At 37.6% G+C, this 14,024-nt stretch overlaps 1 protein-coding gene across 3 annotated transcripts in view; it reads right to left on the minus strand.

Annotated features, from left to right (window-relative positions):
* The window catches only part of CDKAL1 (CDKAL1 threonylcarbamoyladenosine tRNA methylthiotransferase), a 414,554-nt gene extending 401,331 nt beyond the window's left edge, over positions 1 to 13,223 (minus strand). For 2 of the 3 annotated variants that reach the window (XM_085310031.1, XM_085310029.1), the window contains exons 1-3: positions 13,184 to 13,223; positions 10,135 to 10,301; positions 7,944 to 8,056 (exon numbers count right to left, since the gene is read on the minus strand). In XM_085310031.1, the coding sequence (XP_085166157.1) occupies positions 7,944 to 8,056; positions 10,135 to 10,301 (280 nt within the window). In that variant the 5' untranslated portion in view covers positions 13,184 to 13,223. Of the gene's footprint in view, positions 1 to 7,943; positions 8,057 to 10,134; positions 10,302 to 13,183 lie in introns of those variants that run through there. The other variant, XM_085310030.1, reaches the window with a different exon arrangement.
* Positions 13,224 to 14,024: the final 801 nt, after the last annotated feature.

The following is a 14,024-nucleotide window of genomic DNA, read 5'->3' on the forward strand; positions in this document are numbered from 1 at the left end:
CAAGATAAAATACAAGTGTGACAAATAGACAGGCCTCCCCAACACTTAATAGCAAAGTTATCAGCTAAATGTTTACACATAAAGATCAGAATAGTAAGATAGCAAACAATTTAAATTAGAGCAAATTTAATTGAATGTAAATAACTATTTTAAATAAAACTAATGCAGCCTTAAATTAAATCAGGAGTACAGATCAACAGTGATTAAAAGGTTAACTGTCCGACTGACTGATTTAAAAATAATAATAAAATATATTTTAAAAGCTATCAAGATAGAGAAATTATAGTATTGACACCTCACCCAAGGCTGCATTATTTATCCAATGCTGCCATCTTTTGGCTCCTAGTGATATAGCATTAACCCTTATCTCAGAAGGTTTGTATTTTGAACATCCATGAATTTAAATTTACTTCAGCTGAAAAAGTGGCAAATCTGTAAACCACTTGACAGTATTGTGTGATTACTGTAGAATAGTAAAACTTTTTGATAACAAGAAATCAAAAGCATATGTCTGAGGTTATCCCATACCAACTAGGCCTTGAGAAAAGAGTTTAGGATGCTATGAAGCATCATAAGAAACAGAATAAAGCATAGCTGCAGAGTAAAAGAGAATCTAAGACAGCAGAAAATGCACTTCAAGGATGGAATTTTGAGAGAGAACACCTATATGTTTCTTCCCTGTTTTGCTCCATGATTACACCTGTTTTGTACATCTGGGAGCAATGGAAGCTCTGCAGGCTCACATAAACCTATCTGAAGTTGACCACGAAGAACCACTACAACAAGGTAGGGAGGGGAAAAGAAAGGCGGGGGCGGAATCAGAGTATAAGTTTGTTGTCCATATTTGGAAATAGAGTCTGATTCAAAAAAAAAGACAAAAACCACACACGCACACACAGCTTTCCCGATTTCCACTTTATTCTTTACCTCTCTTATCTTAACCAGAGCCTAACAAACAATGTTCTGTCAAGTACATTATTCAGCAGAACAATATCCCCCAAAGACAAGTTGTGCTCCATTCGGCATTCTTACCGGCAAGAAGCCGGATACTAACTCAATAGGTTACCTTGCCTCCATAAAGTAACAGAAAGCAATAGCAATCACATCCAGAGTCCAGCACAGCAATAATCAGGGAACGTGAGCCTGAAATACACTGAAGRCATCTTCATTCAAGAGTTGCACAGCAATATCTGATCACAGTAAATTAAAAGTTCTCTAAATTTAGCAATTTCWTAAAAATAAGGAACTTGCAGCTAAACTTCATCTTTATGAGCAACTAAAACAGTAACCAAATTATAGCAAGAGCCTAAAAGTAAACATTAAGTCTCTTCCATTAAAAAAAAAAAAAAAGTAGCAATTCTTCAGGTATTCCTACAAATCTTATTATCAAAATATGATCTTGCTCTCACCTCTTTGAGAATAAAATACCGAGAACATCCTCAAGYTACAAAAATTTGGCCTGTTCTCACATTAGCTTAAGTCTCTTATAAATTAAAACTTACACACAGAGAACCATGAAACACATGGAACTATCACAAGTAGAATGCTCTATATCACCTGTACAACTATCCTGAACGCACTGCTACTTACGTTTCATTTATCGATTGCTTCCCCAAGTATAACAAGGACAATCTCCAGTTACGAGGATACAAGTTACCARAAGTTGAAATTTACTTTTTATGGTTCAATTCTTCTGTATTATGAGTTCAGCACTGCTAGAACTAAATCCTACAGCACAACAATTAGAGTCTGCAGCTAATTGCTTTGCCACTGAGAGAATTAACCCTAAACATGTATACACACTAGAACTTGCCTATACAAGCAATATATAAGTGTCATTAATCACATTGTGCATGTAAGCATTTTAGGTTCTCAGGCCTGCTCCCAACTTTCGGATTCCAGTTCTCTGTGCCTACAAAAAAAAAAGCTCAATTTAGATGGAGTGCAAAACAGGCACACCATTTTGATTTTGAGTGAAATTTAAAAAAGAAAAGCAGCACACATTTATCCAACGACTGAGCTAAAAGGGCAGCAATACAGGAAGCAGTCAGGAGGAAAATGGTCCCTTCCTCATGAAGGACAGAAAAAAAATTCCTAGTCTGAGAACCACAGGAGGAGTTCTATCCCATAACAGGGACAACACCCTCCAAGCTACAAACTTGCTTAATAGGAATAAGAAGCTGATGGTGAGGAGGCTGGAGTAGGAAAAACTCACTGCAAAGAGGCCGTACACCTTGCACTGCGCTAGATGTCAGAGGTGATCAGTAACAGAACACTAGACACATACATACTAGGAAGTTTTACAGGGACTACATGATCAGCAATATACAGCTGCCAAAAGCCACAATTATACATTAACTCGTAGCGACTCAGGGAACACTCTGATGCAAAACAGAATCATAGTACAATGTTGCATTAACAAAGGATACTCCACACTTGGGGGAAAAAAAGAAAAAAAGGAAAAGAAAAAAAAAAAAACACCACACCACTTCAACAACTCCAGACCCACCAGCACATTTATTGCCTTACAGAATACTTTTCACTGGGGAATATCTGTATTCTTCCCAAGGAACTGCAGAATCCTGAATCCCTACATTCCTGCAATCCCCTCTGCCCCATTCCACAATCATTGCTTTATTTTTTTTTCCTCTATGTTCCATTCCATCCTCCTCAAACTCATCACTATCTCACCATGAAAATTAAAGGTTCTGAACAAATGACTAGAGTTCGTTCTTCTTGAAGGACGGTGCTTGATCTCTCCAACTCTAACAATTACGTCAACAGCAATTAAAGAACTGAGAAATGAARACATCTCCCCTGTCTGGCCCCCAAAGGGCAGCTCACGTGTTCACAGATCAAGTGCACATGACAGCAGGAGTTTCAGGCTCAAGCACAAAGAACCAAAACACAAAGTAAACCTGTGACAAAAAGGGCTTCTGAAAACAGGAGATCATATCGGTGGAACTGCAAGAGAACGTTATTTCACTTCAACAACATGGACAAAGTAAGTTACTTTACTACCTCTTCCAGCATCAAAAAAATCAAAAGCTTTAAACTCCAGACTTTCAGTCAGTTTGAATCTGCAGAAGGTATCTTTTACAGAAGCAGTGAGACAGGTGTGTAAGCAATGCAAAGTCATGCAGGATTATGACTCTGTAAGTTACAGACAGSGGGAGAATTTCTCAGCAAAGAGATGAAACAATACAGGATTTGCATCGTAGCTTGGCTTTTCCCCACTTCTTGGCTGGTTCACTGAACAGGACAGTTTCGTAACTGCAGGGTTGTCAAAGATGACACAAGTGGTTCTCACCTACAGGAATGTAATCTGGGTTACTCAGATTCTTTGCAACTTTCAGGGGGAAAAAGTTACACATTTCTTCCAAATTAGGACCGCAACTGCAACTAYCTGAAAAAAATACGAATCTAAAAGCAAAGACTAAACCTGAATTCTCTGATTGATAAAGCTACTTACCAAGCACTTAGTGAGTAKCTAATAAAGACTTTCCTCTCAGCTTAAGAGTACTAGAAATGCTTCATGGCGAGGATGGCTCACACAACACCAAAATTTCACAGCAGTTGCTACAGATTTTTTTCTTCCTAATAGAACACTTGCAAAGCAACAGAGAACTGTTATCAGCAGGGCTGAGAGAGAAAAATGGAAAGACCACCTGCTGATTCAGAACAACTGAATGCATACACCAGAAACCAGCAGAAGCCACAGTCAACAATGCAGCTTCATAAATGAGTACACAGGCCACGGAGAGCTTATTTCAAGTTAACAAAAGAACAGAATACAGTATCCTCTTCAAGAAGGGATTAAATTTCTCTGCCTTAGGACAATTAAAAAAAAATCTAAATCTAAAAAGATTTTTAAAAAGCTTACTGTGCAATAAGAAGGTACTTTTAAAATAACTCTTAGAATTCAAAACCTCGTACTTTGTTTTAATTTTATTCCATGAATCATGGGTCAATGTATGTATAATCTTGTCCATTTTCCAGTCAAAATGAATAAATAGATACTGTAGCATGTTTACCATATCTGTACAAGAACGGCCAAAGTCCAAGAAAGTATGGTTCACACAAAACAGAGGACCATGGGAATGCTAAATTCTACACTTGTTAGTAGCATCACATCTGCCATTTCACAGATGTGAATCTTCACTTCCTTTTATCTCTCTCTTCTTTTCAACATAAATTCTTAGGCAGGTAAGAAAATCTGCTTTTCCTTGTCTTTTTCCTTCCTTCTTCCACTCAAGTTTGGTGGTGTAGCAGATGGAGAGCTAGTCTTAAGACTAGTCCAGCTATCTCAACCAGCAAACAAAACCGATGACTAATTCAAAAATTAACAASCAGGAGGAAAAAAAAAAATCAGAACTCTTTTTAATTTAACAGCATTTCTAAATATTATTTCAGACTTGCTTTTGGGAAATACAGAAATTCTCTACAGAGTGAGTTTCAGAGCTGTAAGATATAGATGAACTGTAAACATTAAGCTTCAATAGAAATTGGCAAGTGTCACTGATACAAGTGCTGCCAACAAGCAGCTTAATCACAGTAGTCAAGTGAATTCTTTAATGTGTTTAAGAGGCACAGGAAAGAATACATGGAAAATAGACTGCCTTTCCATCCAACAAACTTCCAGACAAATTGTGCCAGATAGTAAAAAAGATGTCTGAACAGAGATCAGTCTGAAATTGCACAAATAGACTTAAGGAGCTATAACCACCTCATTCCCACTTGTTAAATCAAAGCCAAGCCCACCGAAATAGCAATCGAACAACTCCACTCCTTTTTGCTTCTGAAATTCCAGGCTATAGGAGGAAAAAAGTTCTATGATAGTATTCAATTATATTTCTACTTGGGAGAAAAAAAAATAGTCTGGATAAGCAGCTACGTTTTTAGTCTTTCTGAATGTATACCAGTTGTTGCTTCCTCTCCATAATTCTTCTAGTATTTGTAATTCATTAGTAATTCTTTTATTGGTATGTTTTTCAATGATTCTATGAAGGGAATGCTTTGGACCTGAACTGCTTCAAGCCAAAAGCAATAATTACAAGATAACAAGCATGCCAAATTGCCTGACCCATCAAAATATATTCAAAAAAAAATAGGCCAAAGAGAAAAAAAAAAAAACACAACCTATGAATGCCTACACATGCTGATAAAACCACTCGCTTCATAAGGCAATTCCTTACATGTCTGTACATGCTCAGTTGCAGTTTTCRAAGAAGTACTGTGAAGTGACATACTCACTCCCTTCCCTCACAAACATCTGTCTCCTAGTCTTGCAAATCTCCCAGCTCCCCTTTCTCACAATGGGCATTAGTTGTCTATACTACAAGGGTTTCTTCCACCAAGGTCTATCTCACAGGCAGCAGATATGCCTGCAGATCTATCTAAACTGTAGATATGCTCTAGGTCATTTTTCTGCATTCCGTGAACAAAGTTCAAATCAAGAACAGGACAGAATCCATGCACCAGAGGGGAAAGGAATAGTACTGGAACAAGATTTTTTGCAACAAAGCACAGAAATTTGTTAGTTCTATAATTAGAAAGCATCATTAAATCAATGTTCAGTTTTGTTCAAGTCAATTCACAAAGTTGCGCTAGCACGACTTCTAGTTAGCAACAGAAGTCTGATACTGCTTTTTTATTCCTCATTCTTTCACACTTGCCCCTAGAGACAGTGCTTGACCATTTCCCTTACAAAGGAGCAAAAAATGCCAGTAAAGGTCACATTTTATTTCCTGAAAGACAGAACTCCATTCCAGCAACTTTATTCAACAAACAYTGTTAACTCAAAAGCTCAGGGACAKATAGGGCACATATGCTAATCAAAATGTACTACTTTAATTTTAAATAGCTCTCCAAGACACTGGCATCAGATGGTATCTCTGGCTCCTTACTGAATATTTTCAAGTTTCTAGCACTTTTACATTAAGTTAATATAAATCCTGTCAGTGAACTGCAGCATCAACTCTTAGAAATCAATTCTTACAAGACAAGAACTTCTCTTTTGCTCCTTTTCTGTAGTTTAACATAATGAAGTTCAATCTCAAGACCTGTCCTTTAACATATGACCTTCCAAAGAGCAGTTACAAGTTCTGTTTTCAAGGACTGTTGAAATATTAAGCTGTTGAGAGTACACATAGGGTAAGTTTTCCAGAATAACCACCTCAACCGTTCAATCATTTCCCCCCTCCATGGTTGTTAATTTCATAACTGATCTCAATCAAAAGCTTATGAGCTACATAGGCCTTATWTGTACATAAGTATATCATATGCGTAAATTGTATCAAAGACCTTACAAAGTAAAAAATGTCAGCAAGACACCCGGTAAGAAAGCATTTTTAGCTTTCTTAGAGGTAAGTTGTAGTATACTAAATTATCAAGTACAAGGGAATACTAAGGAAACTTTTGCATATTTGGATTATATTAAGCAACATTACTACTATTACTGAATAATTTCTTCACTGCACAGAACAGTAACAAACTAAATCCCCTTCATTCTAGCTGAACTTCCCAATAGGCTGTTAAAAAAAAAGCTCCATTAAGAAAAGGACTGAACAGAGAAATGCTGGGAAGTGTGCTATAYTGGAATCTCCTCTATTGAAGGAAGGACAGCTCAAGATATATATTATGCATCAAATACTGAAATCCTAACTGCCACTTTGACAAGAAGAAAAGTTCATTGTCTCTTGTCTCACTGCACACCTTTGAAAAGAGATTAACTCCATTTTCTCTATACTCTCCCATTAGGTATTTGCAGTCTACAACTAGGATATGCCATTAGGCTTCTCTTCTTAAGGATGACCAAACCCGATCCTTTGTCTCTTCTCATACATCATGAGCTCCCTAATCCATCCTGGTGGTCCTCCACTGGGCTCACTCCAGTATATGAATGTCTTTCTTTTCCTGGGGAAATTAAAACTAGAATTAAACTCTTTTCCCTTCACTCTTCTTCAGACTTTTCGATCAAGTTCAACACGAAGAACTCACACAATAGGAACTGCAGTCTACATGAAGTCTATTAGATGACTGCCCTGCCAGAAGAACATAACTGTTTTGAAACCACTCATCATCTTAATTATCATTTCAYTTAGTTCTAGGAAAACACTTCACTTCTTCAGCCTCAGGTCAGAGGGATCATAATACAGGATGGTGATAGGATACCATTATTCGCCAGTGATGATGGAAACAGGACTTCCCTTTGGGTTTTAAGTTGTCAAAGCAGCAGCACAATTCAATAAGAAACAAGGTTCTCTTTTTGTCCCTGAAGAAGAGTTCCCTGTTTACCTATCACAGAGAAACTGTTAGCTCAGTAAGAAAAAGGCAGACAGATAGCATTCCCAAAGTTGAGCCACTGTATCATCTCCTCCCCTATCTCCCCCCCCCCAGCACGATGATTTTCTGCAAGCAATTTTTTTAATACTATAGATGGCAGTGCCTGGAAGTAGTAAAAATCCATCTTCAGAAGACAAACACATGTAAGCACTCATTTTAAAACCTGCCTTTGAAGACTCCAGAGGGAATGTGTTTTCTCTAGTGTTAGTAAAATAAAAATAAGCCAAGGATTTCCTAATAATTGAAACTGCAGTCAAAAGATGTTAAAGATCCAAATAATATACAAGTTTAACTTAGCTTTTAGAACTGCATTAGAATTCACTTTAATAAGWTATACTAGAACTGATTAAGTTTATCCATAGGTATCAACTTGATGTCTTAGATCAGAAGTGCATCATGGTTTTTGTCCATACACTTATTTCACAACAATAAATAACTTGTGAACAACATTTTCTATTTACACTAAACTAACATGCAGGAAAGAGACTGAAAGGAGATTTATCAAAATGTAATTCAGCTTTAAAAAAATTGATGAAAGCTTGAAAGTTCTGAACATTCATCTAATAAAACTGAATTATGTGACTTGCTGATATTTTTACCTGTAATTTTGTACCCATAGGCAGCCAGTTGTCCAGCCATATATTCACCATCCGAATTATTGTGAGAACATCCCCATGTACGAATCCAGATTTTCTGAGCACCAGGAATAATGCTGTTAGTAAANACACCACAATTAAGAAAGCAAACAGAAGACAAACAAGCTTTGCCTTTCAGCCCACTGGACAGACCCAATTAACTGTAATTCTTCAAATACATAATAAGCAGTACAAATAGTAATTACCCGAGAACAGCTAGGGAAGAAAGCTGCGATTATGTGATTTTAGTATGGTGGTAAGAAAAGAGCTTTAGAAAGGTAGAGCTTTAGAAAGGTAGAAAGGGAAGGTACAAGGGCAGCAGCATAAGACAAGATTCAGTACACTGTAGTTACTATAAAAAAAAAAAACACACACACACACACACACACACACTGGAGCTTTCTGAAAATTATTATATCATTAACAACCAACCTCCAAGTAACTGCAGTGAAACCAGACCCCTTGCAAACAAGCCATTAGAGCTAAATCAAAACCTTTTGATATTATTGCACCCATTCAGTGTAGCTCCCTCCTTACAAGTCTCCTTTATAAATCCTTAACTAAAGCCAGCTACCAACTGCAGTAACATCTGAGAGTTCATACTCCAACCTTTCAAGGCTACAGAGGTAACACAGTAGATCTGTACCACCGAGCCAGAGAGCACAACAGTTTAAAACCAAAAAAATAAATAAATAAATAAATAAATAAAATAATTAAAAAAAATATACAAGAAGCTTCCACTGAAGCTTCTGTAATAACCATGCCACTGAGCTGAAGATGCCAGTGAAAGAATGCCAAATCTAAAGATTGTTAAGTAAACTTGTGTAAACATGCAGTGTTTAGGCACTTTTAGGTACCTTTTGTTAGGTATAAGATTTCTTTTAAACAACATTGAAACCCCAAAGTTGAATCTTCCTGTGTATTCCAGACATACTTTCTTTTTATTTCCCTAATGAGGAAAAATTCTATGTACCAACTTGAAATTAATAAGATACATAAACCTTGATCTCCGAACCTTAGTAGAAATCAGAATCAATTACTGAGTTCAGCTATCATGAATCAATTCCACTGCACCAATGGAGCAGAAAGTTGTTTATGTTCAACACAGAAAAGGGTATGTTCCCTAGTTATTGCATAATATTCCCACTGAAGTAAAACTAGGCTTTCAAAAGAAGTTTCACTATACCATATGCAGCACATACAAACAARAAGCACAGTTCCACTAATGTTGTCAACTTCTTAGCAATTCTCTCTCGAATTATTTTCAGTTATTACAAATTTAGGGGGGGGAGGGGACAACTAACCAGGAAAGTGCTTTTCAATTTTAAAGAYGCCAAGGAGGAGTTTGTTTTACTTCACCTCTTATTTGTGGCTATTATTTTGAATTACTCCAGACCTCTGCTAAAAGGCTAAAGCTGAARTTTACTACTTGCATATCTGCCTCCTCCAAAAGGATCAAAAAGCATTTCAGACACATTCTTAAATTTGGGCTTGAATAAACACTTAAGTCTTAGAATGGGTACAGGGTTCTTTCCAAGCAATACCAAGCGTCTATTCTGACTACACTCAAGCTTCTAAYGCAATAGATTCAGTTTTAGTAATAACTGACTTCATTCCTTCTTCAAATCCCGTCTTCCCAAATCACCTCTCTTCCTAGAAAGAGGGAAGGAAAAAAAAAAGTACTTTTCAAAGGCAAAATTAGTTCAAATATGTACTGCAGAACAGGCATCAATATCATCACGCTCAAAATTTTATTTCTCATCCCTACACCTCCAAAAACGCACTCCCAAACTGTATTTTGAAGAGCTTAGCTTCCACTTAGGTACTGAAGATGAAGAGCACAATTTTTCAGRAGTGCTTTACATTTATAAGCTTTCTCTAAATAGTAACAGGAGCTATTTTTCCAATTTGATTACCTCATTAATCAATCTCAATCATAACTGATCTCTACTGAAAGTTTATTTAGAACAAGTAATTCTTTTATTACTATTACTCAGTGATCACTACATTTTTATAAACACTATTTTGTCAATTTTTAACTTCTATTCAGATTTTACATTATGAAGTAATAAGAAGTTCCACCTTTTTTTTAGAAGCTCATAGCACACATGAGATTTGAGGAAAGAMGTAAGAATGGGTTGATTGAAGAATTTACCTGTCACTTGGTGGATCATCGTCTGTCTGAATATTTTTGTGTGAATTGCGTTTTCGCACTTTTGGAAAAACATTCTTTCTCACAGACTGTCGCTCATGTGGTTTCAAATCTTGCGCTGACACAATATCCTCAATATCTTCAAGCACTGAATCATATGCAGCAGGCATCTTGAAGAAGCATTTAGAAAGACTGATGTTAGCAAGTGTTGGAATAGCCAGATATAATTCAAAATCAAGAATATACCTGCAATATATCATACACAGGAGAAATATCCAGCATATAAAGACAAACAACTCTCTAGAAATATTTCCTAATACTCTCTTCCCCCAAGATCTTTCAGATAGAAGAGAGCTACAAACTATACAGTTTTTCAGATCATCTCCAACACGCCATCTTTTGATTGAAAAATCCTGCAGCTTCTCTGACACCATAAACCCAAGACACAAGTCATCTTTATCATATGAAGCATCACAGTGAAATAATGAGTTTGTTATGTGATGGATATACTTCCAYTTAAATTACAGGAGGAGAATGGAAAATACAGCATTCAAGAGCCTACACTGGAGTCTGCATGGCCCTTTTATCTGTGCGCTGGAAACAGATGTACAGGAGCTCATTATGCCAAAATCCATATGAATACAAAATAAACTATTCTTAGAACTCCTGACCCCACAGGACCTTCATTTGTGTTATTTCATCCATCAGGACAGCAAATTCAGAATTTCTGCACTCAAGTACAAAATGTTAAATTACCATACCCAGCTAGTATTGTCATCTAGCTAAAATAATGCACAAATAGAACATTAAAAAGAACTTTGATACATTTTTCATCCGTAAAAAGATTTTTATACACTCACCAACATATGTACRTACACACATACCCACACTCACACATACTCCCCCATGTGCACACACCCCAACACACACATACATACCTAGACCCACTCACACATATATACACTCCCATACACACACACACAGGTGCACACAAGCACATCCACAGACACACACCTGCACACCAGACCCTACAMACCCAACCCTTCTCTCAGACACTCACCTACCTGGACACACCCACCAACACACACATCCCTACACCCAGACACTCACATACGCACTCCACACGTGTCCCCCCACAGRCACCCACTCCCGTATGCACACACCCCATCTAGAGGTGCACCCTAAACAGCGGTGCCCCTCTAACATTCCCACATACACTCCTCATGCAGACACACCCACACCCTCCTCCCACATCCATACCCATGCATCCTCTCCACACCACATCTCTTAGAGCTCAAGATATATATTGGTTTTCCAATATATAAATGGGCTGCTAAAGGCACTTATGAAGACGAAAGAACGAACGAACGAAATGCCTCCATCAATTTTGCATAATATACTCAGACAACCTGATTTTATTTATTTTACAGGCTACATAATGATTTGACAAAGCAGGTGCAATGGACATCAAGATACTTAAGTATTTAGTTTTCTTCTAGACCAAAAAACCCCTCAGGATCTTTAAAAATGCAGCAAATAATTGGGTGGGGGGGAGAAGGTTGTGAAAAGTCTAGCTGTAAAAAATGCTGGAATACTGAAATAGTAACTTACTGTAGAAGTTCCCACAAAAAAATCCCACACAGGACTACAACAGTACACAAATTTCATGGCTTAAAGTTATTGAGTCTACTGGCTTAGTATTGTCATCAAGTTATTGGAATTTAGCTGAAGAAATAAGCTATTATTTTGAGCTATAATTAAGAAACATTTTCCAGGACAGAAATTTAAATAATAAGTACAAATAAAATAAAATGGGGGGGGGGAAGATGACTATACAAACTTCAGCTTTGTTAAAACCTGCATAGTTGAGTAGCATGCCTAATCTATTTGAGGGTATACTTGATACACACACACAGTGGTGTACTTAATCTATTTGAGGGGCGTACTTTACATATAAATACACATGGAGGAGTAGGACAATTTAATTTTGACAGAAACCAGCTTCAGCCTTGCATTTCTAGGATTTTCATATTTTAGTATTTGACTTCTAAAACAAGTAAAATTGTCTTAAGGACTTGAGAAAAACATTTCTATGTCTAGACTATTTAAAGTACAGTCTTTTCTACAACTGAAAATTCACAATAATTTTCATCTGCAGGCCTACTAAGATTCATTCTTCATTTTCAGTCAGATATACACACTGCCAGTGCTTTAATTAGGCTCATTTAACCAAACTATTTCCAAGGTAGCACTCCCTAAATAAATCAGTGAATTATTTTGTTGGGCAGCTGACCCACACAGCAGCAAAACAACCCATCACATAGCACATAACTGGCACATAACATAATTGGCACTATCGCCCTACCTTAATATCATAAAGAATAAAAAGACTATACTGTAACAGCTGCAAGAAAAAAGGGGGGGGGAAGAAAAGAACGAAAGAAAAGAAGAACAGGTGGATCCCTCACTAACTAAAGAATTTTGGAACAGTATCTGAATTGGAATCTTCTTTTTTTCCCTCACTGGCTCACAGTATAAGAAAAGATACATGAATTGGTTTTCCAAACTAGGTCTACTAACTTCTCACCTAAGTGTACTCACACCGCACCTCTGAGCAAATGTGTAATGCGAGTAATATATATATTTCAGAATAATATTGCTTTCCAAAGGATGAAAGTTAAAGGTCACAGCTTCAATGTCAAACACAGTAAACTTAATGCAAATAGGACTTTTAGTAGATGTCATGTCACTAGCTTGTTCTGGAAGCTGTCCCAAAAAAAATTTTTTTGTCTACAGAACCAAAAATGCTTTAAATAGTTATATCATACAGGTATCAGAAAGATAACTCACTTAAAGGCTTTTTGCATAACCTTAGAGGAACCCTGAGAGGGGTGGGGTTAAACAACAGCCAAAGGTAGATTCYTTAATTATCAGCAAAGAATTACCTTTTTTTCCCAGAAACACATCTGATATAATGAAACAGCTAGCAAAACAAGYAAGCTTATTTATTTCCATGGCCCATAAAAGAAAGAACACAAACTAGAGATCATACCTTTTTAWATCTGGTCTAAATCCTCTCAGACAATGATTCTAGAAGAAAAAAAAAAATATGGCATGAACAAACAGAAAGAACTAACAGACAGACTGTTCTATAAGTATTCTTCATTCTTTTGCAGAAATCTCAGCTTCCTACTTTGACCTGCATAAAAACTCCAAAGGATAAGGTGTCACTTATGGTGACTTGCTAACAAGTTAAAACACTAATCAAATTTTACCTATCCATTCCTGAGCAGATGCACTAACCTGACTCTTCTTCTAAGAGAGTCATTTTTAAAAAATGAAAATCTGACTGAAGTACTTAGACTTTGAAACTAGAGAGGCACTATAAGATAAAAAAGTTAACTAATTTATTGTTCTTATGCTGTCAAGCTTTAACCCACAAAAACTCTATGCTTTTTTTTAAAAAAAAAAAGTATTTTAATAAATAAGAGGCACAAATGGAGTCTTCATACAGAGAAAACTTTCCTTGCCCCAGGTTTTGTCACTCATCTCTCCCTGACCTCCTAACACTAACAGTGCTTCTTTCCACAGAGAAAACTTCCACCCAGACAGAAGAGGACTGCTCTTTCCTCCCTTCAGCAACAGGTGTCTCCGGTGAAGGCCTGGGCTGCTATCGCCAGGCAAAACGAGCGGCGCGGGCCGCCCCGCCGCTCCCTCCGCGGCCCGGGGCAGGAGGCCCAGGCCGCAGCCGGCGCCGCCTGAGCCCCGGCTCCCATCCCGCCCAGGGGGAGCGGCGCGGCCCGCAAAGCCCTCCCCAGGCACCCGAGCACTCTCCCGGCCGCGGCGGAGGCCGCCGCCTGCCCCCGGCCCCGCGGCAGCGAGCCGCCCCGCGG

Source organism: Rhea americana, unplaced genomic scaffold, assembly GCF_003343005.1.
Source record: "Rhea americana isolate MKP2758 unplaced genomic scaffold, rheAme1 scaffold_31, whole genome shotgun sequence".
NCBI lineage: Eukaryota > Metazoa > Chordata > Aves > Rheiformes > Rheidae > Rhea > Rhea americana.